The sequence below is a fragment of the Fomitopsis serialis genome (genome assembly GCF_022376445.1).
Source record: "Fomitopsis serialis strain Sig1Antser10 chromosome Unknown B0H18scaffold_68, whole genome shotgun sequence".
Lineage (NCBI taxonomy): Eukaryota > Fungi > Basidiomycota > Agaricomycetes > Polyporales > Fomitopsidaceae > Fomitopsis > Fomitopsis serialis.
This window is the reverse complement of record NW_025955028.1, coordinates 15,109-39,445: the sequence shown is the minus strand read 5'-3', so window position 1 is coordinate 39,445 and position 24,337 is coordinate 15,109. Positions and strand designations below refer to the sequence as shown.

At 57.5% G+C, this 24,337-nt stretch overlaps 8 protein-coding genes across 8 annotated transcripts; 4 read left to right on the top strand and 4 right to left on the bottom strand.

Moving 5' to 3' along the window:
• Positions 1–623: 623 nt before the first annotated feature.
• Positions 624–1,543, top strand: B0H18DRAFT_1023897 (uncharacterized protein). The gene is made up of 2 exons (XM_048029670.1): positions 624–863; positions 919–1,543. The coding sequence occupies exons 1-2, from the start codon at positions 787–789 to the stop codon at positions 1,460–1,462; spliced, it is 621 nt and encodes a 206-aa protein (XP_047890206.1). The 5' UTR covers positions 624–786; the 3' UTR covers positions 1,463–1,543.
• A 125-nt stretch (positions 1,544–1,668) lies between these two features.
• Positions 1,669–2,290, bottom strand: B0H18DRAFT_592272 (uncharacterized protein). The gene is made up of 3 exons (XM_048038696.1): positions 2,040–2,290; positions 1,921–1,994; positions 1,669–1,856 (listed from the first exon to the last, which is right to left on the bottom strand). The coding sequence occupies exons 1-3, from the start codon at positions 2,208–2,210 to the stop codon at positions 1,745–1,747; spliced, it is 357 nt and encodes a 118-aa protein (XP_047890205.1). The 5' UTR covers positions 2,211–2,290; the 3' UTR covers positions 1,669–1,744.
• A 485-nt stretch (positions 2,291–2,775) lies between these two features.
• B0H18DRAFT_592204 (uncharacterized protein) lies at positions 2,776–4,554 on the bottom strand. The gene is made up of 3 exons (XM_048038695.1): positions 3,865–4,554; positions 2,870–3,802; positions 2,776–2,815 (listed from the first exon to the last, which is right to left on the bottom strand). Exons 1-2 carry the CDS (start codon positions 4,338–4,340, stop codon positions 2,893–2,895), a joined length of 1,386 nt encoding a protein of 461 aa, XP_047890204.1. The 5' UTR covers positions 4,341–4,554; the 3' UTR covers positions 2,776–2,815; positions 2,870–2,892.
• Positions 4,555–8,017: 3,463 nt separating this feature from the next.
• Positions 8,018–11,640, top strand: B0H18DRAFT_1191801 (uncharacterized protein; the record flags this gene model as incomplete). The annotated part of the gene is given in 14 exon segments (XM_048036049.1): positions 8,018–8,191; positions 8,211–8,343; positions 8,374–8,479; positions 8,566–8,603; positions 8,631–8,658; positions 8,940–9,499; positions 9,560–9,794; positions 9,929–10,009; positions 10,060–10,538; positions 10,599–10,702; positions 10,757–11,070; positions 11,121–11,333; positions 11,395–11,491; positions 11,557–11,640. 14 exon segments carry the CDS (start codon positions 8,018–8,020, stop codon positions 11,638–11,640), a joined length of 2,646 nt encoding a protein of 881 aa, XP_047890203.1.
• A 2,170-nt stretch (positions 11,641–13,810) lies between these two features.
• B0H18DRAFT_1023881 (uncharacterized protein) lies at positions 13,811–14,237 on the bottom strand. The gene has a single exon (XM_048029669.1). The coding sequence runs from the start codon at positions 14,036–14,038 to the stop codon at positions 13,847–13,849; it is 192 nt and encodes a 63-aa protein (XP_047890202.1). The 5' UTR covers positions 14,039–14,237; the 3' UTR covers positions 13,811–13,846.
• Positions 14,238–15,448: 1,211 nt separating this feature from the next.
• Positions 15,449–17,372, bottom strand: B0H18DRAFT_1023879 (agmatinase). Its single transcript, XM_048029668.1, has 7 exons — positions 17,172–17,372; positions 17,000–17,115; positions 16,419–16,946; positions 16,239–16,338; positions 16,110–16,177; positions 15,868–16,053; positions 15,449–15,812 (listed from the first exon to the last, which is right to left on the bottom strand). The coding sequence occupies exons 1-7, from the start codon at positions 17,311–17,313 to the stop codon at positions 15,753–15,755; spliced, it is 1,200 nt and encodes a 399-aa protein (XP_047890201.1). The 5' UTR covers positions 17,314–17,372; the 3' UTR covers positions 15,449–15,752.
• Positions 17,373–18,039: 667 nt separating this feature from the next.
• B0H18DRAFT_1023871 (MOP flippase) lies at positions 18,040–20,180 on the top strand. The gene is made up of 10 exons (XM_048029667.1): positions 18,040–18,283; positions 18,357–18,647; positions 18,700–18,991; positions 19,051–19,139; positions 19,194–19,220; positions 19,282–19,421; positions 19,474–19,554; positions 19,605–19,653; positions 19,711–19,830; positions 19,893–20,180. Exons 1-10 carry the CDS (start codon positions 18,268–18,270, stop codon positions 20,042–20,044), a joined length of 1,257 nt encoding a protein of 418 aa, XP_047890200.1. The 5' UTR covers positions 18,040–18,267; the 3' UTR covers positions 20,045–20,180.
• Positions 20,181–20,893: 713 nt separating this feature from the next.
• Positions 20,894–23,522, top strand: B0H18DRAFT_1023855 (MATE efflux family protein). Its single transcript, XM_048029666.1, is given in 12 exon segments — positions 20,894–21,081; positions 21,094–21,135; positions 21,196–21,312; positions 21,366–21,656; positions 21,717–22,008; positions 22,078–22,166; positions 22,212–22,238; positions 22,290–22,429; positions 22,487–22,567; positions 22,622–22,670; positions 22,726–22,845; positions 22,909–23,522. The coding sequence occupies 12 exon segments, from the start codon at positions 20,931–20,933 to the stop codon at positions 23,061–23,063; spliced, it is 1,554 nt and encodes a 517-aa protein (XP_047890199.1). The 5' UTR covers positions 20,894–20,930; the 3' UTR covers positions 23,064–23,522.
• The last annotated feature ends 815 nt before the right edge of the window (positions 23,523–24,337 follow it).

Here is a 24,337-nt window from a genome sequence, read left to right as displayed (position 1 = left end):
ACATAGCTCATGCCTTCAAGTCACCGTCGCATACATGGATTCTTTCTGGCATGCCAAATATCGTCCGCAGAGTACAAGGCGGTCGCATACTTGAGTGCGACGTCGGCAGGGAAGTGCCTCGCCGATCTATGCTTAGGCCAATGATGCCCCGCAGCGCACCTTGAAGCGGTCGCGTATTGGAGCCTGAGCCTCCGCCAGAACTAGAGTAGGTGTTACAGTACTACCCGGGAAAATAGAAGCCTAGCATGGTGTGCAGATTAAGTGGTTTGCTCTAACGACGAGATCGTGAATCAAATGAGGCTGTCAAGAGCAGAGCCAATCCCGATGCGGCTCTTTTCATGATTTATGACAGTGTAATGGGGTCGACATACGATGGCGTAGTAGGTCGAAGTTATGCGAGACCGCGAGTGGAAATTCTGAGTTGCTCACCAGACACAGCAGGCTACGTGCGATTGAGGAAAAAGGGCAGCAAAAACGAGGGCCTCGCTAGATCTACGGCTGTGCCATGTGAACTTGATTGGATCTGTCAAAGCGGGCTTGATTGACAGTTGTAAGTAGCCGGAAGCGCTTAGACGTGATATAAATTGTGTCGAGCTTCGTCAGAGCCCTCAGCTCATTCCTCTTTCGAGCTCACCTACAGGCGAGGGTGCTGGTTAGTGAGTGGCCCTTCAGGTTGTTTCGACGCGTTATACTCGCAGACTGACCGGACCTTGCCCCCAGCCTTCCCCTTTTTGACGACTTCACTTTCCTTCTTTCACGCCTTTCCTACGCACTGCCACGTCGAATATGCGTTACCCCGCCGTTTTATCTGCTGTGTTCATCGCCGTCGCTGCGGCACCTGCACTAGCCGCCCCCTCGGGACTGTGAGTCTTCTCCTCCTCTTCCTCATGACTAGCCTCCGCTCACGCTACACACCAGCGGCGTCCGTGCGCTCGAAGAGGATGCGCTCGCACAGCGCAGCTTCGACGACGAGCTCTACGCTCGGGACCTGATCTTCGGACGGGCGGACACGCCCGCCAGGCCGGGACTACACCGCAGTAACGCTGTTCGCAGACCCCACCGCCACGCCCAGCACCCACCCCAACGGGACGCTTCGAAACGGCTCCCGTCGTCCCCCAAGCCCGCGGCTCCCAATCCGCAACAGCGGAGGGAGCTTGACGAGCTCTATGCTCGGGACCCGATGGACCGCGGGAGACCATCGGGGCGTGTACTTTACCGCGGACCGCCTTCCCGTCCACCTCAGACTAGACTGCGCCCATCAGGCCCAGTTCCGGTACCTCAGAGGCCTCGGAGGCCTCACGGTGCCAACAATCTTCCGACTATTACTCTTACTTCACCGCAGAATCATCAGAGGGACCTTGACGAGCATTTGTTTGCGAGGGCAACCGAGGAGGACGAGCTGTTCGCGCGCGCATGGGAGGATGCGGTGTTCGCCAGGATGGACGTGGACGACTTGGACTAGTGCAGGCTACGTCGCCCACAGCAGATCACTTGACGTTGTAGTGCGTGTTAGGTAGTGGAATGAGATTGTTGAGTCGTGAAAGCTCGGTGTGCCTCTGATGTCGCCCGTGATGAGATATGTGCTCGAAACTCCTAACTCACCTGGACAAGTACCTCCCATCAAGCGGATCTTGGGTACGTGTTCAAATGGGTCAGAGCGACATGATTGTTAAGGTCGTTGGACCAAATGACCAAATCATGTCTTGGGGTCACGACGGACACAAAATGCATTACTCGGTTACGTTTATTTCCATCTGTCGAGTGGGCAGACAAAGGGATCCATGTGAAGAATGCTCTGCGAGCCAGACGCAGCGCCAGCAACACTTTCGTGCGGCGCCGATGACGCCCGTAGTTTCCTGAGTGGTGGCGGGAACGTCTTCAATCGCGGGAACAGAGAGGTCGTGCGTGAACGGAACCCACCTGCAGCGCGTCCTCCAACTCGTGAACGTCGGACTCTGGCAGAGCTGGACACCGACGGTGCTTCGTCCCTGTCCCTGTCCTGTGTGAGATAGATCAACGCCCTGCTCCGGAAACCAAACCTCCTTCAGAACGTCGTCTGCCTTCGTCCGAGCGTCAGTCTCGTGCCCCTCCAGTGCGGCGCGAAGGCTGCTTGTAAGCACATCGAGCATCGACACCGACTCAGCCACAGAAGACGGCGGCACGCCCAGCACGTGGATCGTCGCCGGCATCCACGCCACGACGGACAGCATACATAGGGCGGAGCGCGAGCGTCACTGCGTTCCGGGCGTCTTCGACCGCCAGCTGTCGAGGGCCCGGGCCTGAGCGCTACAGTGCTGCTGTAGATAATTTCCATAACAGGAAACCGCCGCAGACCAACCACTCACCGCCCGCAAGAGCGCACGCACCTCCCACCCCGAGAACGCGCCATCGCCGTCTATCATATACGTCTGTCATTACCAAAAGCAGCGACGTTCACATGCATGTGCACAGGCAGCAACCAAGGCAAAACTGCGGACGAGACAAGCGAGCGTATAGTCCGTCAATTACGTTAATGCGAGTAAGTAAAGCAGGCGAGAAAAGGGAGCACGAGTCTCGCGGAACCCGGGGAGTCCCGGGCGCTGCGTACGTAGGTGCGGGGGAACGTCGTGGCGTAGCGTACAGAGGTCGTCTCGTCGATGCATGTATCATATGGTGTGGAGTGGAATTGGGTTGGGTGGTGCGGGCCCGGTCGTATCCTCGTTGCGCCGTCTAGAATTTTGCGGCGAGGAAAGGTTCGAGGCGACAACGTCGGACGGCCGAGGCCCCACCTTGCGTTAGAATAAACACGACTGAAGAAACGCAGTCCGTCTATCGTCTGCAGCGCACGCCGTCAGCCGTCTGCACGGACCACACACGAAAGGCGACTCACGAAAAGGCACAGAGAGCCCACGCTCAGGCATCCCGGTGGATCTGGTCATACCGCGGGGGCACCTCGCTCAACACGTTCTCCTCCTCCTCGTGCCCCTCCGGCACGCGGCCCCCGTCCTGGTGCTGCACGACCTCACCCGGGTTCGCGAGCTGCATCCCCGAGCGCCGCATCATCGCCTCGCGCTCCTTCGCGCTCTGGAGCGTCCCCGGCGCCAGGAACGGCGCGCCGCTGCCCGACCCGGAGTGCGTCGGCGACGTCGGCGAGACGCTCGAGTACGCCATGCTCGGCCCGGGCGACGGCTGGCGGTACGCGCCGGGCGCGTTGTGGTTCGATCCTACGCCTGCGCCCGCGCCCGGCTGCTGCGCGTACTGGCTGTAGGCGCTGTAGTCGGGGTACTGCGACGGGTCGGACGACGAGGGCGCGTAGTGCGACTGCGAGTAGTGCGACGGCGCGGAGGCGACGGGGGGAGACGATGACCCGGAACGGTGCGCGGCGGCAGCGCCGGCGCCGGCTCCTGCGCCTGCGAGGCCGCCCGCGAGGAAGGCGGGGACGTTCGAGTGCTGGCGCATGCCGTCGTCGGCGGCGGGCGCGCCGGTGCCGTTGGGCCCGGCGGGGTTGTACGTGTACGGTGTCACGTCTTCCGCGCCGCCGAGGTCGAAATTGGGGAGGGTGGCGCCGTTGCGTCCTGAGATGCCGACGACGCGGTCGGGGTCGAAGTTGCCGTCAAAGTCGTCGCGCTTCCTGCGCTTGCAGAGGAAGAAGAGAAGCGCGAGAAGGACGGCGAGCCCACCGATGCCGCCTACGACACCACCGACGATGGCGCCGGTATGGCTTGAGGAGCGGGTGGAGGTGTCGGTTGAGCCAGCGGCGGCGGTGGAGGTGACATACTGGAGGGAGGTTACGGTAGTGGGGGCGCCCTGTGCATTGGTCGTGCTGTGCGGGGGACACGAGGTGAGATAAGGAAGAAGCGCGGAAGCCAGGCGAGGAAAACTTACACGAAGACCGAGGTGCTCGTCTGCGTATGCGTCGAATAGGACGTGGACGTGGCACTCGAGCTGGACGCGGACGCGGAAGACGAGCCGCCACTAGACGAGGAGCTGCCAGATTGGGATGCACTGGAGGAGCCGCTGGACGACGAGGACCCGCCAGCCGGGGTGGTGGTGGAGGACGAGGAGGGAGTGGTGGAGCTCGAGGACGAGGACGGGGTTGTGGTGGACGAGCTCGAGGAGGTTGTGGAGGAGGAGGAAGAAGAGGAAGAGGATGAAGAACTAGCCGGGTCGGTTGTACCTGAAGAAGAGGCAGCAGGGTTAGTATTCGTAGGAGAGGAGGTAGTAGAGGATGCGGAGCTGGAAGAGGAGGAGGATGCAGTACTTGAGCCAGCAGCAGAAGACGTGGAGGACGCGGACGTCGCGCGGGATGAGCCTGTTGGCAGGCCAGACAGCGGGAAGGACGTCGCGGACGCGGAGGACATGGACGGCGAAGATGGGCAGCGAGCAGAGGAAGGAGACGAGACGAGTTAGGTCAGGCACATCGGGGAGGGGAGGAGTCGAATGGACGCAGGCAGAGCGTCATCCAAGCCCCGCTGCGCACAGGCGCATTCCCTTATGAGCCTCCACCCGGCTCGGCTACCCTCGCCGACCCTCCGCCTTATCACTCGCATAATAGGCTAACGTGAAACGCGCCACTCACCCGACGTGCTCGCCACATGCGCGGGCAGCGAGTTCGACGGCTGCGACGACGCGGACATTATCTGGACGGGGTCGAGGCAAGAAAAAGGATGGCGGTGTGCGCGGCGGGGACCCCTTTATGGCCAGCGGTGGCCGTCCCCGTCACATGTCTCTTTTTTCGCCGAGGCCGTCTGCACAGGCGCCCGCTTATTCCTTCCCGAATTGGGCTCCACCCCGACGCCCTCTCCTCTGCCGTGCCTGCCTTGCCTTCGCCTCGGCGTCGACCCTCTCCGAGTCGCGCTCGCCGACGCTTCCTTCTCCCCGCCCGCCGCCGCCCGCGATGCCGCTGACCCGGGTGGCGGCCATGCGTCCCCGTCGAGGCGTGTGACCTCGGTCTTTCTCGCTGCATAGCTTCCATCCTCCGCGTGTTCTACTCCTCTTTCGGCCGCGCACGCTCGCCTTGTGGACGCGTCTGTATCGATGTTGTCGCGCAAAGCTTCCTATCTCAGACGGTGAGTGGCCCCAGATCCGTTCGTGACAGAGCACGGAGCATCCTCTGACATTCTTCTTGTTCGTGTCCACCGAGCGTCCACTGCTCCTGCCCATCCTTCTCGGCTTGGGGCGACAGCTACAACGTCCCCGTCCTTATTGGCGTATAGAGCACGCTTCCCCGCTTTCCGGGTGGATGCAGAGTCCGAGCTGCGTGAGCCACATTCCAGCATCGATTAACCGTCTTCACGAATACACCCCCCTAATCTCCGACGTCCAACCTATTTCCGTCCAGTCTGCTCCACAACGCCCAACCCATTACAACACAGTAACCGCTGCGCACCCGTGCGACCCCCACGCCGCCTTCGCGTGCGACGCCGCGGACGCGCGTGTCCCCCGGCCTTCTTCCACGCCTCGCTTGACAGGTCGAAGTGTCGTGTCCTCGGACGAAAGTCGCGAGCTGCACTGCGGGACGCGTTTGATTCCCGGCCGCTCTCGAGGCGGCCTCTGCGTGGCTTGGCTGCGGCATAGCGATCGCCAATGCCGGGCGTGTCGGTGCGCACTGCGTAGTGCAAGCGGCGGCGGTCTCATGCTGGGTCAACGCGCTATATCTGCGCGCCATCTCCCGATCGTGCGTCGGGCATGCCAGCAGCTGCCATGGCTGTCGACTTGCTCACTTCCTGATATGGTGTAACATCGACATCTTCACGCGATGGGACTGCTGTCCCGACACACACGGTTTTCCGCGGGACATGTTCGCCTGTGTGCGGTGGTGGTCAGGCCTTCAGGTTTGCAGTGGCTGGCCGGTCGCAAGTCTTGTGCGCTGACACTGGTCCGGACTCGAGAACGCCCACGAACCATTGATCGCACGACGGGTTGTGGTTCGTGGCCGCAAGCACCTGTGCATGCTATTATAATATGACTTTGTTCGCGAAATCGATTGTGTCATCACTCACCATACGACCCGGCGACGACTGTCGTGCGACGCGATGAGTATCATCCATGTCTGCTCTTCGACCTCTGATCAGCGTGGATGGAGGTTGGGTGAACATGCGAGAAGTGACCCGCTGTCACCACGACCCGTAAGTACACACCTGTGCAGATGAGGCTTGTCCATGTTGACGTTACACGCATGTCCACAGAGGAATTCATCAGCTCAGAGGCATACATATCGTCTACTAGCCAGAAGCGGTGGTATGCCCGTATAACCGTGACCCACAGTGTTGCTTGAGCTTCAACGCGAGCTGCTGCTTCGTTGCTTGGCTCTTCTCACTCCGAGTTTATGCCGACGTACGTCTTGACGGGTTCGTTCGGGGTCGGACAACAACTGCTCATCATCATCGAATCCCACCAATCGATCGCCACTCACTAGCACTTCTGAGCTCTTCGTGCCGGTTACCTGAGTTTGTGACATGGGTCTGTATCTCCGGCGCCGACGCCCCGCCTCATCAAGCATTGCATCGGTCGCATCCCGGCCCATCCGGTCTCCCAGAGAGACGGGACGTGGGACGGTGCTCCTCGAGCTTAACCTTGCGAGTCTAGAGGGTGAAGACGGCCGCGGAGGGTCTTCTTGGCTGGGTCGCGTCTCGGCTCGGCGCAACGTCGTAGAGTGGAACGTGCAGGTTCGGGTTCGCTGATGGTGGCGGTGGACAGGAAGGAAACGCAGCTGCGCACACTGTTCCTCGGTGGGCGAGTTGGACAGCTGAGTGTGCTCGCCCGGGGCTGCTGTGGGCGTGCATGATAGCGCGTGATGATCCCACCGATGGAAGACCTTACTTAACGAAGCAGGGTAGGACCTACAAATCGTAATGAATGTCTTCAGTACGCCCTCCCCCACCTATGTCTGTCATCTTCCAAACTCACCCATCGTCCACCCTCCTAGCCCACTTGTACCTTACGACTCTTCTCCTGCCCACCCTCCTCTCCACTTCGTCCACCTCGCCCTGGCCGTGATCACGACCTCCTCGGTCGGGCAGATCTTCACACCCTCGGACTACGCCGCGCTGAAGGACGGCCCGGTGCGGAAGATGGGGCGACAGGGGCTATACCACATAAGCAGGTACCGGTATACGGTGTTTGCAGCGGAGTTGGCTAGGAACTACGGAGAGGAGGTAGTGTCGATCCCGTGGACCCCGGTGAGCGCGCAATCGACCTTCCCGCATTTTCCGTCCGCTACGGCGATGCATTATCAGGGGTCGACATACCAAGGGATCGGTTAACCACCGGGCAATGAACAACTGCTCGGAGTTGAACCGGAACGCTGGGATAGTCCGGAAATGTTCACTCCCATGTAGACTGCCCTCGATGGTCAGGATTGATACGCACCGTGTCCACCAGAGACTGCTATTCTACCCGACCGAGAACGGCGCGCTCACGCAGTACACGTCGAAGGCTCTGGAAGCGGGGGAAATGAATGGCGAGGTACATCACCTCACCTTGCGTTGAATGAGACATGCGAGACATTGGCGGGTGGACCATACCTGATCCCATTCACGCGAGGGGGTGCGGTGGACTCCGCGACAGGCGAGCGGCTGTGGGAGTGCATAGAAGAGCAGGTGAACGATGTTTGGATGTCGAGGTGACGCAACGAACATAGTCACTGTACCACTGCATGTGCGAAGTGTAGGTACCAGCTGGGCATTTACGATCGCATTATTTAGTGTTTGTGAGGACTACAACGCTGAGCAAGAGCGGCGCTGCTGCCGGTGGGTGCTCCTCCTCGCGAGCGTGGTTGAAGGAAGTGGAATGACATGACCCGGTAAATCTTTCGCCGAACAGGCGGTGGATCTCTGGCTGGGTTTGATAGCGAGTGTGATGGGATGGATGGTGGAAGGGCAGGACAAGGAGGAGCTGCCCGTTTTGGGCAGCGAGCTGTGGCGATCGATCGGGCTGCGTATAGCGGCATGCTTACGCGTGCAGCCACCGGCGACCTCACCTTGTTCAAGTACTCGTTCGAGTCGCCTGCTTGCCCTCACTGCAACATCTCCCCGCCATGATCCCTCTGTTTGGCGAAGACGACATTAGACGGCGCAGAGAAATCAACCTCGGCGGCACGCGCTCTGCCTCCTACTCCGACATCCTCCAGCAGCAAAGGCCCAGCGCTCCCAGCGCCATGACCTCAAGCGCAAGCAGGACAGCGCGACCAAGATCCAGGCCTGGTGGCGCGGTGTCTCGCGCAAGCACAGACAAGGCGCGAGCTCAAGAATGTCTTTGCGGGCGACGTTGCGGGGCTGACTGGTCTCCGCTGTCTCGTCCTCCTCGGGGTGGACCAGGAGGCGCTAGGGATGTGGTCCAGTGCCGTCGTGAGTGGAAGTCAAGGTGTGTGATGATTTCGCTTGCCATTGACAGTAAGCTCACGGAGAGCAGATGTCCTGGTGCACAGTGAGGAGAATTGGCGTGTCCTCCTCCGTAAAACCTCCGTACTCTTGCTGCAAGCAATAGCCGCGGCACCAGAGTACGTAACCGTCCTCGAGATATGTCTAGCCCGCTCTGATCCCTTGTAGATCCCAGTATGCGCCCCTGCATCTCAATGTTATACAGCTCCTACTATCCTCGGAAGCAGCACCTGAGTACACGCAGTATGTGCTTGCTCGCGGATTCTATAGCCTCCTCGGAGAGGCCATTCGACGAATAGTACGTTCAATCTCTACTTCTGCAGTCTTCTGCTAATTACCACAGCCGCTTGAATCCAAAACATCGCCCACTCTGCCCCGCTCATTACTCTCCTCATCACACCGCTCTCACAAGCCTCTCTACATGCCCAAACTCTCCCGCATGTCCTCACGCACATTCTCTCCATCCCCCTACTCCCCAACCGTCTCCCCTCTCAGCCCTCACCACGCTCTCAGCACGCCTCCCCCTCAGCTCTTTCCATCTCGTATCCCCCTTCATCCCCTCCATCCTGGCCGACCCAGCCCTCGTCGAGCCCGAGCCAAAGTCCACCTCGTCGCCAACCTCGTCGTGCTCACCCCGCCGCGCTACAGCAAACTCCCCGCGAAGGCGCTCGAGGCCTACCTCGAGCTCCTCGCCGCGCTCATGAACGCGCTCCCCACGCACGCGCTCGAGCCGCCCGAGCGCAACACCCGCGACGCCACGCGCACCTGGGCAGACGGTGATGTCATGGACGTCGACGAGGACGACGAGGACGACGAGCGCGCTCCGCAGGTGACCGTCGTGGCGTCGTTCGAGCCCCCGCCGCGCCTGCCCGAGCTGGACAAGCGCACGCGTACCCGGCTCCAAACACTCCCGAGCAGCGCGCACCTCAACAGTTTGCTCGGCGCGGCGCAGAACCACCCCTCGAGGCAGAGCCTGATCGCGTTCTGTTTCGCGCTGACGACGGTGTGGCCGACGAGGAGGGACAAGGTGCTCGGCACGGTCGTCGCGTTCAACGGCGGCGGGCTCGTGCGCGAGATCTACAGGTTGTACGTCCGGAGCTCGCCCCTCGGGCGCGAGGACACGCTCACCTCGCTAACCGGTGCGTTCGCCCCTTCCTTCTCTCCGTCTCATTTCCCGGCACCGCTGACGACCCACACAGATCCCGAGTACGCCGCCGCCTGGCCCCCTCTGCTCTTCCTCGTCGACCTCTACATCCAGGCCCTCCTCACGATGGGCGACGACGAGTTCTTCGGCCGGGCCGGGCCCGCGACGCACCGCAACCCGCTCACGCTCGACGAGCTCACGTCGTTCTCGCGCCAATTGCTCAACGTCGCGTTTACGCTTTATTGGCGGGACGACCTCCGCGCGGGCGCGGCGGGGAGGGCGTGCCGGGGGTGGTTTCGCTGAAGTGGGAGGCGTGAGGGACAAGCTGACGAGGTGTCTGCAGGCGATACATGCGAGGGAGTGCGTGATTCGCGACTTTTTGTGACCGTGCGCTGGCATGCTGACCGGCGTGTCTGTGATGTAGCTCTCGACGTCCGTTCACGCCGCCCGACCACTGGCTCGTCACTTCGCAAGTCGACATGGTGCCATTCATACAAGCCGCTGTGTACGTCCCTTGACTCGATTCCATCCCAAGTACTGACCCACACCTCACAGCCTCGAAGAGCAGAACCTAGAACAACCCTCCAACGCACGCACGCTCACAAAGCGGCAGGTCGCGTACATGAGCCCGCGCCTCGGCGTGCTCAACAACATCCCCTTCGCGATCCCGTTCGAAGTGCGCGTGTCCATCTTCCGCCAGTTCGTCGCCTCGGACCTCGTCGCCCGCGGGCTGCTCTCGAGCTCGGGCGCGCTCTTCCGGCAGACGCTCTACCCGAAGACGCGCGTGACCGTCCGCCGGGGGAGCGTCGCGCAGGACGGCTTCGACCGCCTCGGCGACGCGGACCTGCACGCGCCCGTCGCGATCACGTTCGTGGACCAGTTCGGGAACGAGGAGGCGGGCATCGACGGCGGCGGGGTGTTCAAGGAGTTCTTGACCAGCCTGTGTAAGGAGGTGTTCGATTCGGATCGCGGGCTGTGGTTGGCGAATAAGAAGAACGAGCTGTATCCGAACCCGCATTCGTATGCGACGGAGGGTGAGTGCCTGAGCTGTCTTGGCCGGAACTGCACGGGGACGCTGACTGGTTCGTATTCAGCGCATAGTCTCAATTGGTATCGCTTCATTGGGCGAATACTGGGGAAAGCGTTGTACGATGGCATCCTCGTCGACGTGGCGTTTGCAGGGTTCTTCCTCGCAAAGGTATGCACTAGTCTCAGTTTCGATTCGTTTTGAAACCCACGGATCATTCTCCAGTGGCTCGGCAAGCAGTCCTTCCTAGACGACCTCGCCTCGCTCGACCCCGACCTCTACCAAGGGCTCATCTTCCTTAAACACTACACAGGCGACCCTGAGGATCTCTCGCTGAACTTCACCGTCGCGGAGGAAGAGTTCGGCGTCGCGCGCACAGTCGATCTCATCCCGGACGGGAGCAACATCGCCATCACGCGCGAGAACAGGCTGCAGTACATCTATCTCGTCAGCCACTATCGCCTCACGAAGCAGATCAAGAAGCAGAGCGAGGCGTTCTTTGAGGGTTTGTCGGAGATGATCAAACCACGGTGGCTTCGGTACGTGCCCGTTTCCCACCCGGAACGTGTCCCGCTGACGCATTGTGCAGGATGTTCAACCAGCAGGAGCTCCAGATTCTCCTAGGAGGCGTGAACTCTCCGATCGACCTGGACGACCTCCGGCAGAACACGAACTACGGTGGGCTGTACGACGACCACGAGTCAACCATCCAGCTGTTTTGGAGGATTGTCAACTCGTTCGACCAGGAGCAGCGCCGGAAGCTCCTCCGGTTCGCCACGAGCTGCAGTCGTCCGCCTTTGCTGTACGTATATGCTTGTTCTTCTACTGCTTTAGGCCGCTCACGTGCTCGCGAATGTTCGCAGAGGCTTCAAAGAGCTCGTGCCCAACTTCGCCATCCGAGACGCCGGCTCGGACGAAAACCGCCTCCCAACGGCAAGTACGTGCGTCAATCTCCTGAAGGTGAGCGTTTCCCGGCTGCTCACCGGGTCGTCGCGGTGGCTGACATTGACGCTGTGGGATTGTAGCTCCCGCGGTATCAGAACGAGAAGGTGCTCAGGGAAAAGCTCCTGCAGGCTATCAACTCGAATGCAGGGTTCGATCTCTCGTAGAGTGAGCGGCGTGCGTGTTGCGCTTTTACGTCGCAATGCATGTGGCAAGGTAGATTCTTAGATTCTGGCAGTTGTACATTACATTGCAGCAACGTACTGTATTCTCACTGTACACGGTGTATAGATAATCTATGGATTGTATCACGATTGGGAGGCACTGTGCATCTTCGACAGTAGTCACTGCAAAAGCGGAACGTCAGCAACGCACACAGGAACGTGCTCTCGTTCTGGAAGAACATCGCTTTGGGAACCCGGTGCAATTCAGTCCGTGCTCTGTAAACGCCGCCACGAGGCGACTCGCTTTCTCCCGCGTCGAGAGCCTGAAAGCCTGCGAAGAAGACTTCGCAATAGAGAGGATGTGACTGACCCGCAGAGGAAGTCCTGTCTCCGTGTGAATTATCCCCCGCGGGCGCAGACAAACGGGGGATAGTGCGTATGTCCTGATAACCTCGCGTGTCTGCAGAGCGACGGGTGCAAACGTTCGATCTAGGAGAAGTGAGATTATATGAAGAGCTTCGACCAATGTGGTCTTCGCAGTTTGTGCGGCCACCGTCTTCTTACATTCATCGCCCGGTGCGAGTGAACTACAGTAGGTTATGAGACCAGATTTCGCACTGTACGCAAGTCAGTGGTCCATGGGGAACATATCATAGTTTATGTCCGACGACCTACAACCCCAAATCGAAGGCGAGCGCGATTGGCGTCCGTGAAGCATCTCTAGTGTTTCCATACTAGGAGTTTATTGCTTTGCAGGATAAACACCCCGGGCTGAGTAGAACTAAGGCCACTCGCCGTCATTGGGAAGGCGTACGCACCTACATGCGGCAATTTCTTGAGAGTCCTGCGTCTGCTTCCATGCAATTCGCTGACGGCGACTGTCGGTTCAATACCCCGCATCCACCGGCGTAAACGCAGTCAGGGATCAAGTAAGCTTTGACTCCGAACTGACTCGCAAACGGTCGCTGAGGACTCAAATGCCTGCGCAGCTGGTCGGCCGATTCAGCTGTGACTCGTTTGAATCGTCACGAGATAGAAAAGCCAATGGGGAGCCTTAGAGCAACACATGTAAGTCTTCAAGGCTTGGTCATACGGCACGGCGAAGCCTCTGCTTACCTCGGGAGCGTGCACTGGCACAGCGTTGGATTAAATCCTACAACGGTGGTCGAGTAATCTCCCTACTAGCTCAATGAAGTCGTGAGCTGGATATGCAAAATATGTAGTGCTGGATACCAGTAAGAGCGCGTGCTTCGCTCCGTCATTTGCTGTCATGGTCTCTGAGGTGAGCAGCGCGGCACATGGCAGGGTAAATTCGTGTTATTCTGCAAGACTTGAAGCATGAAGCGATCACGGAGTTGCCAGTGCTCGAAGTTCGGTACCGCCTCTAGCCGAGATGAAGGAGTCGTTCCTTGTGCTTAAATGACCTCGGTTCCGAGGCCGATCTGCGACGGAAGGCGAGCCGAGAGACCACGACGGTGGGCGGAGTGCCGACGGTCCGCTACTAGTACGAATCAAAAGGGCCGACAGCACAGAGAGTCCAAAGTTTGCTTGCCTGCCTAGGAGCTCATGCTATTGCCACTCAACGCTCAGATTAATCAACATACCGCCGTACTACGCTAGACTCATCGAGTCGGAAGGGATTATGCTGTTAGGCATCCTGTTCAACTTGACGGTTCGTCGAGCCATGTAGCTAAAATCAACTACCTCGCATTATCTTCGGAACCTTGCCGTACTCACTTGATGTATCCCAACGTCGTCCCACGCTGCGTAAGGCAGCGCCGCTGGCCCGATGAGGTTCCGATGCGCGCGGGAGTGTGATGTAGAAGTGCATTACACGTCTATTGAGCTCCCCGAGTCCGGTCAGCGTCTAGAAGACTGTATCGGGGGCAAGCGTACTCACCAAAACTGCTCGAACGCACACGCACTTGAAGTTTTTCTGCGGGCGGTCGTATCATACACCTTTGTAATCGACAGAACTATAAGCTTTCTCTCTGAGGCGGATTGTGGACAATTCATCCGATGAGAAGGAAAAGGGTCCCCTTGAGATTGCCTGTTCGAAGAAGGACGTGCGGCCGTTGAGCGGGGGTTAGTAGCGAACGTGGAGAACACTGATTGTCCGACAGAAAAAGTATACTGAAGAACTTGATATTGATGCAGGATGCAACATCGTAATCGGTGAGCAGAAACGACGTGGCTTGGCTGAGTGGCCCTATCTTGAGTGAGCTGTTTGTGTGTTCTGGCCTCCTGAATACGGCGCTCGTCGTTGCTGCTGTACTGGGACTCGCTCACGGTGCTTTACGCTGTTCGCACCGGTAATTCGGCCTGTACTCCGGAATTTTCGCGGCTTTCCTTGCGTATCACAGGAGGAAGGAGATGGTGAGTGATCCAGGAGTACACCCATACGAACGCTGCGACGGTATGCTGCCGGTTCCGTAAGGTATCTCTGTCACTTGAAAGTCAGTGGGTATGACACACAGTCCATCCGCCGTAGCGGATATACTCTGATAATTATCGCGCCTGCATGTGACAAACGTACTGACCAGTAAGTCTAGTCATGCCGCGAGGCGGAGAAGACACTTGTACGGCATCGTCGCGTTCGCGGGCTTTGATGAGCGATTGCGCGAAACATGAGGACGCAGTGACGGCATGTCGATTCAATGGCACACCATTGCGCGGGTCCATATTCCTTGTCGGAGATGAGGAAGCGGAGTGAATGGCTGCGACGAGCATGTCCCTGTTTCGCATATAGGTCAGTTGACGAAATCACGGACTAAGCAATTCCCCTACTGCTAAGCCTGTCGTAAGGATGTTACTCAGAATATACGCACGAGGTTCATCGTATGAGTAACATTCTGCTCAGGCTATCATGACGCATCTCGAGTGTGATCAACTGTACAGTATGCTTCCGTCCATCGATGGACTATAACTGGCTTGACTGACTTGCGGCCGCCGCCTATGCAGAGGGGTTTTGTCGTGGCTGGAAAGACCGATAGTCAGTGCGCAAAAGTGATATTTTTGACGACGACAGGGTTGCACGTTCTGTCGGTACTAGAAGTTGAGTAAACGTACCAGCAGCTCCGAGTCGGAGGGCTGAAAATTAGATGAGAGACGTCAGAAGGTTATGGGGAAATGAAACTCAGCTGGGAGTGTGGAGCACGATTTCATTTTGGGGAAGCGGAAGTATATGAACGTCCGCAGCCTCGAGGCTTTCTTCGTTATGGATGAGAAGGTTCATGATAGCGGGGTGAGAACGTTTATGGTCAAATCCGCCATTGCCCATGAACGGCTTTCGTAATTTGTCCTATTGAGGAATAGCATCCCCTCGTCCCGTGGTGCGCTACAGGGGAGTAGTTCAGGAAATACCGTCTTGAGCCCTGGAAGTGGGAAGAGTTCGCATGCGAGCCGTAACGGACAGGCTGATCAATGTCAACTCTCTCGGTTCATGATACCGACCTCGAGGCAAAGAACGTGAGAGCACGCACTATCATCAGAATAGATTCGCAATACACGTACCCTCTGAGCTCTGCTTGGCGACGATGGTGGACTCCGGAAAGGTGAACGTCCCTTAATGTGGCTTGGGCGCTTCTCTGCACTGCTCGACCAAAAAGGCAGCCGAGTAAGAACAAAGTTCAAGATGAGGCGGAGTATTCCCGTACCCACAAAATTGCGATCACATCATCCCAATAACATCACTACGTTGTACTGCCCGCTCGTTGGTATCACTGAGATGCCGGTAAGGACGTGGCTCAAGTGCGCCACTGTTCGCCACAGCGGTGTCACTAGTCGCTGGTTTGTCGCTGGTTGCCGTAATGCAGTCTGTACGTGCCAACACGAGGAGCACGCATGGCCAACTCGGAGATAAGCGTTCGCCATCAGATCTCTTCGGCCGAAGTTGGTGAGTGGATGCCATCTTTATACTATTTCGTGCACTAAGGAAGGTCTACTAGACTCGTCCCATATCCACGGGATTCACGAGCATGAAGATCATCATCACATTTGGAATGAATGGAACATCTTTCGGACGAACGGTACGGCAAGGGGGGGGAAGACAGGAATCTTCCGTCATATGTGTAGCGCGAGAACAACATGCAAAGAAATGTCATGTCCCGGCGCGTTCAAGCCGAGACCTTACCTAGGGGCGTCTTTGCCATGACGCTCAGAACCTCATACAGAACCTAGTTATCGAGTGCTCATCAGACGTGCCAGAGGAAGTAAGCGCAGATCGCTTACGTCGGCAGCCGCCATGGTCGTAAGCTCAGCGTTCGTGTCATACGCCGGGGCGACTTCGACGATGTCAGCAGACACGATGTGCAAGCCGTCTAGACCCCTCAGGATCTCGCGCAACTCGCGTGTCGACCACCCGCCGGTCTCAGGTGTACCCGTCGCAGGCGCGAAGGCAGGGTCAATGGAGTCAATCTAGACCGGCGGTCAGCGATTGCCGTTGACTTCCGAGACTAAGGACGGACACATACATCAATGGAGAGATAGACTGGCAGGTCGCCCACGGTCTCGCGGATCTTTTTCACGATACCAGCAGTACCTAGATGCACAGATGTTAGCACGCCAAGCTATCGCGGAAAAATGAAGAACGTGCTACACACCTAAGGTATCGATTTCGCGCGCTTCGATGCGCTGGAAACCCGCGTCATCGTCATTGTCATAGTCCGCAGGACCGGAGAGGGTGGTGCGAATGGCGCCGTGCTGTAAAGGAAAGCTCAACTAGGATCGAGCAATTTACGGCGAAGAAAGGTATAAACGAGATTAGGAAACAGGATACTTGCAATTGATGAGCCGTTCTTGATCAGGCCCTCCTGGCTCGCCCAGTAAAAGTACGTGCCATGGTTTATCGCCGCCTGGTCGGAGGGCGCACCGCCGAAAACTTGAGGCTTCCATGTGTCGAGGTGGCTGTCGAAGTGGATAACTGAGATGGCGCCGTAGACACTGTAGATAGAACGCAGGAGGGGGAGGACGATCGTGTGATCACCGCCCAGAGTGATGACGCGGGGGTGGGTCTTGCCATCAAGAGAGAGTGGTTGCAGCGGTTCACCGGTGAGCGAATCATTTCCAAGCGGAGAGTAGGCCGGACGGTGCAAGAGCGCCTTGTGGCCGTCTTCAATCTGCTTGATGGCGTACCTGTTGTCGTACGGCGTGACGGGGATATCACCACAGTCGACGATCTTCAGGCCAGACCGGAACGGGTTGACCGCCAAGGGGACGTTGTACCCGCCGTACAGCGTGAGGCGACGCGAACCGGCACGGATACCTGCTGGCCCAAAACGGGCCCCGGGACGATAAGATGTACCGGTGTCCTATAGAGTTGAGAGTTGGCGAAGGCGTATGTCAGCGGGAACGTGGTACGTACGAAAGGCGCTCCGAGGAATGCGACGTCAAACGGAACGTCCTTTTCCTTGCCCAGGCACTGAACCCAGGGAAGCCTGGCGAACGTGGTAATACCAGAGAAGATAGAGTCGGCGGTTACTGTGTGGTCAGGAGGTCAGCGTGGCGTGAACGATATATCGGGAGCAGCCACTGACCTTCGTTATCCCCGGGGTAGGCGGCCTGGTAGGGGAAGCGGACATAGTCAAGGGGCATCTGGGTGTCATGATCATGACCTTCATGCGCAATGACGCAAGCGGCCAGAGAGACGAGTGCGAAGAGACGGGTGAAGGTCTGCATGACGTGCTCTGAGTCGAGGTGAGTGGGCGACGAAGAGTTGCGTCGGAAATTGGAGAAGGACACAGCTTTTAAATGGATCGAGTACGGCAGAGGACGAGGCGTGGCCCCAGTCACGAAGAACGCTCGCGATAGCGCATGTTCTGCCCCATGACCGGGAGCAGAACGCAGCCAGGGCGCTACAGTGCAGAGATTGGGGAAAACAAAGAGGCAAACAGAAAGTTTACGATATCGTAAGTCCGGAGTGTATTGAAGGCACAGGAGGTCTTATCTTCCGTGTTGGAAGCTGATGCCAGAGTGCCGGGATGGCGTTTCATTCAGCAGCTACATATGGAGATTCCGACCGAACAATCGATGGGGCCAACGGGCTGGGCTGTGGCCTGCAATCTGACTGGGCGGTCTAAAGTTGCGATAGATGACGAGGACGCGGGGGCATAGGACCGGACCAGTGTTTGGACGAGTGGACATGAGGAGAGCCACGAGTCTGGCCGAGTAGAAAAGGGCGCACAGGGTTCGCGAAGTTACGGAATCCCAGCTTCCCGTGTGTCCCCCCTCGAGATGAGCAGCATCAGAACGACCCAAGACCCTGATGAAACAAGCCCTCTGCTTCGCTACCGCGAGCGCGACGTCGGGCTCTCGTCGTCGTCGTCGAACGGGTCGACGAGAGTGGGAGACTCCCCCAGCCTCGCCGCCACAGAGCTGCCCGATCCGGAAATTCCCGCCCCGCCATTCGGTCCGCTCTTCGCGTCTCTCGCGGTCGACTCCCTTCCCGGTGAGCGTCTAACCCTCCCGCTCGCTCCCCTCCGGCCTCTCCTCGTCGTCCCGCTGCGCGTGCTCGCTGACCACCTCACGCCAGTCATCCTCTCGTATGTCCTCCAGAACTCCATCCAGACCGTCTCCGTCCTCGTCGCCGGCAGACTCGGTCCCGATGAGCTATCGGCTGCTGCCTTCGCGCTCATGCTGGCTATGGTCGGTGCGTACCTTCCTTCGCTCCTGCCCCGTGTCCGGTCTCCTGAGACTCTGCACCGCATTGACCTCTACAGCAGGCTGGTGTGTCGCCCTCGGTGGTACCACTGCGCTCGACACACTCGGCTCTCAGGCGTTCACCGGCGGAGAGCGCAGCACGGTGTCGATCCACTTCCAACGCTGCCTCGTCCTGCTGTGGCTGCTCTTCATCCCGGTCGCTTTCTTGTGGGCATTCATCGAGCCCGTCCTGCTCGCTCTTGGCCAGGAAGAGAGGCTCAGCTATGACGTGCAGCGCTTCCTGCGCGTCTTGATTGTAGGCGCACCAGGCTACATCGGCTTCGAGAGCGTCAAGAAGTACCTCCAGTGCCAGGGTACGCCTTCGCCTTCCATGCTGCTCCGGAGAATACGCACTTACCCCAACAGGCATCATGAGGGCCTCGACATATGTCCTCCTGATGGTCGCTCCTGTCAACTTGGCGCTCAACGTCTACTGCATCCACCACACACCGCTCGGTTTGCTCGGATCACCAGTTGCTATATCCATCACCTACTGGCTCTGTTTCTCCCTGTTGTGTCTCTATACATACCTGTCGCCCACCCATCGCCGCAATCAGACCTGGATCGGGATCCGTCTCGCCACCGTCTTCGACATCAAGAGCTGTGCCTTCTTCCTCAAACTCGCGATCCCCGGCATTTTTATGGTAGGAACAGAATGGCAAGTCGATCGATGCATCGCGATTCGCCGTGAATCTTGGTCCGATTGACTTGTCGCAGGGCTGCGTTTGAAATCGTCGCACTAGCGGCTGGGCGGCTCAGTTCCCTATCGCTCGCCGCGCAGTCTGTGATCATGACCACCGACCAAAGTCCGTTTATCTTTTACGTCTGCGCTGCTCCCACCCGATTGACACTCTCACCAGTCCTCAACACAATCCCGTTCGGGATAGGTTCGTCGCGTGCATCTGCGCCCGCTCGCTTCTAGTCCAATCGCGCTGACCGATGAAATAGGCGTGGCTGCCTCCGCACGAGTCGGGAATCTGATCGGGGCACGAGACGCAGCGGGTGCGAAACGCGCGAGCCATGCCTCTGCGTTCCTCAGCGTCGTCGTGGGATGTGTCGTCATGACCGTCATGATTGCGACACGGAACGTGAGCGCATTCTCCCATGTCCCGGTCATCTGCCGCCTCATCCGTTCCGCAGGTCTTCGGTTTCCTGTTCAGCGACGATACAGACGTGGTGGCGCTCGTGAGCAGGGTTATGCCCTTCGTGGCTTCCTTCCAGGTACGTCATCCGCCGATTTCAGGGACCTATTCAAACGTTTTCGTCTGCAGATCGCGGATGGTCTAGCGGGTTCGTGTGGCGGCGTCCTTCGGGGGCAAGGTAAGCAGTCCGCGTCTCAATCAATAAGCCGCCAGCCTAACGCTATTCGTCTGCCAGGGCGTCAGCACCTTGGGGCCATGTTCAACCTCGTGGCGTACTACGTCCTTGCCCTGCCCCTCGGAATCACTCTGGCGTTCCACCAGCGGACACACATGGGCTTGCAGGGACTCTGGCTGGGTATGACATACCAACTCCGTTCATTTCAGTTGATTGAGCTTATGGGCTCGTTTCTCCTTTAGGCCAAGTGGTGGCGTTGTTTATCGTCGGCCTCGGCGAGTACGCCGTCGTCTGGTTAGGCACCGACTGGGACAAAGAGATCCAGTATAGCATCGAGCGCAACCGAGAAGAAGCGAAGCGCCGCCAGTTCCACGAAGATGCCGAAGAGCTGTAACGTCCCGGGCGGAAATTTCTCATATATCAAACATCTCATATGTTATTGGCTAACAATTATGCGTCCCTTGCTTCGCAGATACGATCCCCGATGTAGCAGCTACATGATAAACACGAAATGTATCCCTTTCATCTTACGCCTTACAGTCAAGATGGCCTATTCACGAGCGCGAGGTTGCTGGCGTCCGGTGAACAGCGGCAAACGTGGAAAAGTGTATCAACCACAGTACCAGTGCTCTCAAGTTTCCGGTCATGACTCGACCCAGAAGATGTGGGCGTCTCCTACTTTCGGTAAACAATTGAAAGGCATATCGGAATACCGCCATTCAGTCGGTCTGAAATCTCCAATCGCCCGTCGCTCTGTTCTGACTTGAGCTGCAGACCCGCAAGCTACTAGGTACGGTCGGCGTCGACGTTTAGCTAATGCGGTGCAGAGACTCCGCAAAGCCCGCGGATCGGAAGTTGGCTGACCTCGGATTAGGCGCGTACAAGGACGGTGTGCCCCTCTAGAACTAAACTCAAGAATTTCGACCTTCCGATCGTCAGCACTACACTACACTGCATGGCGCTTCTAGAGCAGCATGGACTCTTGGGAATACGGGTCGTCCAGTGCGTGCTCCGACTTGGTCGACTCAAGCAATCGCTCTCAGAATGACTGCGAGCGTTCCTTCGGGAAGATTTTACTATTAGCGTACCTGTCAACGCGACGGTGATCCACTGTTCTGTGCGGATATGTCGGCGGCAGCGAGCTGGGTCTAGTCCACGAAAGGCTGTGATAGCGGTCTACTCGGAGATTCCTGCGCGCCCCCAGGGTATTTATGTTATCACCAAAATGGGCGGAGCATGGACGCTAGCCATCTTGTCTTGCGCTGTATATCTTACTGCTTATGTCTTCCGCCAACGCAGACGAGACGCAACCTCTGCTCAGCGTAGGGAGTTCACAGAATGCCTTCGCAGATCTACCGTCTTCGAACAGCTCCGTGACGCTGCTTACACAACCGGAAGCCGGCCCGCCGTTGTCTGTAAACAGGGAAGGGCCTCTCGCGCGAGTCGTACCGCTTCTCAAGTCATTGTTGGTCGACTCTGTACCTGGTGAGTCGCAATTCACCTGTGCAGTCTTCAAAGGCAACTCAGCGTATCCTTGTAATCCAGTGACATTATCATACGTCCTGCAGAATTCTATTCAGACTGTGTCGGTCTTGATCGTGGGACGTCTGGGGCCTCATGAGCTTTCCGTGGCAGCGTTCTCATTCATGTTGGCCACGATAGGTGAGCATACTCAATTGGTTGCTATTGACAACTGACAATATGTGCTACTTTAGGATGGTGCGTCGCCCTAGGAGGTACCACAGCTCTTGACACCCTTGGCTCGCAAGCGTTCGCCGGAGGAGACCCGAAGTCCCTGTCTGTTCATTTCCAGCGCTGCTTGGTTCTTCTATGGCTTCTGTTCATCCCCGTCGGCTTTTTGTGGGCCAATCTAGAACCAGTCCTGTTACTACTTGGTCAACAGCCTGACCTGAGTCGCGACGTGCAGCGATTCATGACCGTGTTAATACTTGGGGCACCAGGATACATCGGCTTCGAGAGCCTTAAGAAGTATCTTCAATGTCAAGGTGCTTCACTGCGCTGATTCCTCTGTGGCTGAGCGACCACTGATTCGATTGATGCTACAGGAATTATGCGCGCCTCGACCGTCGTCCTCATCCTGGTTTCCCCTGTAAACCTCGGGCTCAATGTCTTCTTCGTCCACTATACGTCCCTTGGCTTTCTGGGTTCACCGGTTGCTATATCCGCGACATTCACTCTTTGCTTCCTCATCCTAGGAACTTTCACATACTTCTCGCCCGCTCATCGTGCGAACGAAGCTTGGATCACTGCAAATGTCGCTACTGTGTTCGATCTGAGGAGTTGCGTGCAGTGCCTTAGTTTGGCAATACCTGGAATCTTGATGGTTGGGACCGAGTGGTATGTCACACGACTTCACGGACATGTCCATGAGACGACTCAGATATCTCATGGAATACCGTTCGGCAGGGCTGCTTTTGAGATAGTCGCACTCGCTGCAGGCCATTTAGGCGCCCTACCCCTCGCTGCACAGTCAGTCATAATGACCGCCGATCAAGGTCGGTCGTTTGTTCCCGTTTATTGCAGCTACTGAAAAATTCCAGTCTTGAACAACATACCCTTCGGAATTGGTGAGTCTGGCGCTGCGCATGCAATGTGATAGTGCATTGACTGTTCCATAGGTGTCGCTGCTTCTACGCGTGTTGGTCGTCTGATCGGCGGTCAACACGCGCAAGGGGCCAAGCGAGCCAGTCATGCATCCGCATTGTTGAGCGCGATCGTAGGAGTCGTCATTATGACGACCTTGCTGGCCTGCAAAAACGTATGCCTTGCTCTCCCAGGCACAATGCCATCGAACTTATGATCTATCTGCAAACAGGTTTTCGGCTATGCAATCAGTGAAGACAGGAACGTGGTTCAGCTAGTGAGCAAGATCATGCCGCTGGTTGCCTCGTTTCAGGTACGTTCCCATGGTGTAATTCGAAACCGACAACTTGTAAACATGCGTCCTCAGATATGCGATTGTCTCGCTGGTTCATGTGGTGGTGTTTTACGTGGACTGGGTGTGTTGACCGCTGCTCTGCCGCACTTTAAGCTCCTAAATATATTATTCCGTAGGACGTCAACACCTGGGCGCGATATTCAATCTCGTCGCATACTATGTCCTTGCGCTACCGATGGGAATCGCGCTCGCCTTCCTTCCCCAAACGCAACTCGGGCTCCAGGGTCTGTGGATAGGTCAGTTAGCATCTCTTGCAATGCCCGAACACAAGTTACATTGACCCTCTCATTATATTATAGGACAAGTCGTCGCCCTCACCATTATTGCTCTGGGCGAATATGCTGTCGTCTGGCTCGCCATAGACTGGGAAAGAGAGGTCCAACTTAGCATCGAACGTAATGAAGCGGAAGCAAAACGGCTGCACCTGCACGAACACGCAGATCAATTCAACTAGACCGGGTGCAATCGAGGGTGCAGTTGAGCTAGTCGGACATCAATCGTGTGTTATCCCAGAGACCCCACCTCCGACTCCGTCATGTCGCTTGGTCGAGCCAATCGGCGTACAAGCGACGGGCGCTGCTAGTTTCAACAGACGACTTTAACAGAATAGTATGTACGTATACAGTAGACTCGTGCACGGATGGAGCGATGCAGTGATAAATGCCCAAGCGCCATATGCAGATGCGATAGCCGGCGGATGGGCAGCACCTGCCTTGCACGGCACATTGCAGGACTCTCTACGAGTTAGGAATTCCCGCTGGCATAGCTCGGAGACTGGAGCTCGTGCCTTTCATTTTCGTGCGCTTCTGTGTCCTGTGCCCCATATCGTAAGTGTCCCTGAACTTGTCATGCACGCGAGCTGCCATGCTGCTGTGGCTTCCAAGTAGTACGGATCCCCCCATCCTTCTTTCCGATAGTTGGCACCGGCGAGTGGGCCACTGACCTACGAGTCGCCTTCTGACACTCATTTAGTCTGTCTGCACCGCCCGTGCTCGTCATAGCGTATTCCGGGTATCTTGTTCAGCCGGTGTACAGACTAGCACTGTCCACCTCGGACCAGGAGGACCAGCCTAGCAAACCATCGAGAATGTCGTAAGTCGTCGTTCTAAGCCAAGTCGTGCTGTGCCTCGTGCACTGTATCAACTTACGGCCTCCCTTCGCACGCGGTCATATGCGGCGGTATCTCATTTCAACAACTCCACCGTACGTCGCTCAGGGCAAGCCCAGGGCATCCCCGGCCGAGTCACCCATTACATTCAAGCGGTCCGATTCTGTCAACACTCGGTGTCCCGCACTAAATGATAGTCGTGAATGTTGACGTTGATCTTCCAGCTACTGGAACAAAGGGGAGTTGACGTGAAAGTGTCCGCCCGTGCTTCTCACTTCCCTTCGATGATGTCGCTCCTATGCAGCCGCAAGTACACTGTGCGCTACGTTGCTGCATTCTGAACGTCGAAGTCAGGCAGGTGGAGTAAGTAACCCGGGTTCGTAAGGCTTCGAGGACATCTCTGTATAGTTCCATCACGGCGACTCGGGCTGACTGAATAGACACGCACCTGGCCGACATTCGCTATAGGGGCTACCTATACGTCGTACAATCAAGAATGGGCATGTGCAAATGCAAGCGCCCGGTGAGTCCGCTCGCACTGGGTGAACTGATATATGCCATTGACTCCTTGCTTCTTCCGGCTGGGACCGTGAGCGAGTGTTCCAATACGGACGACCGAA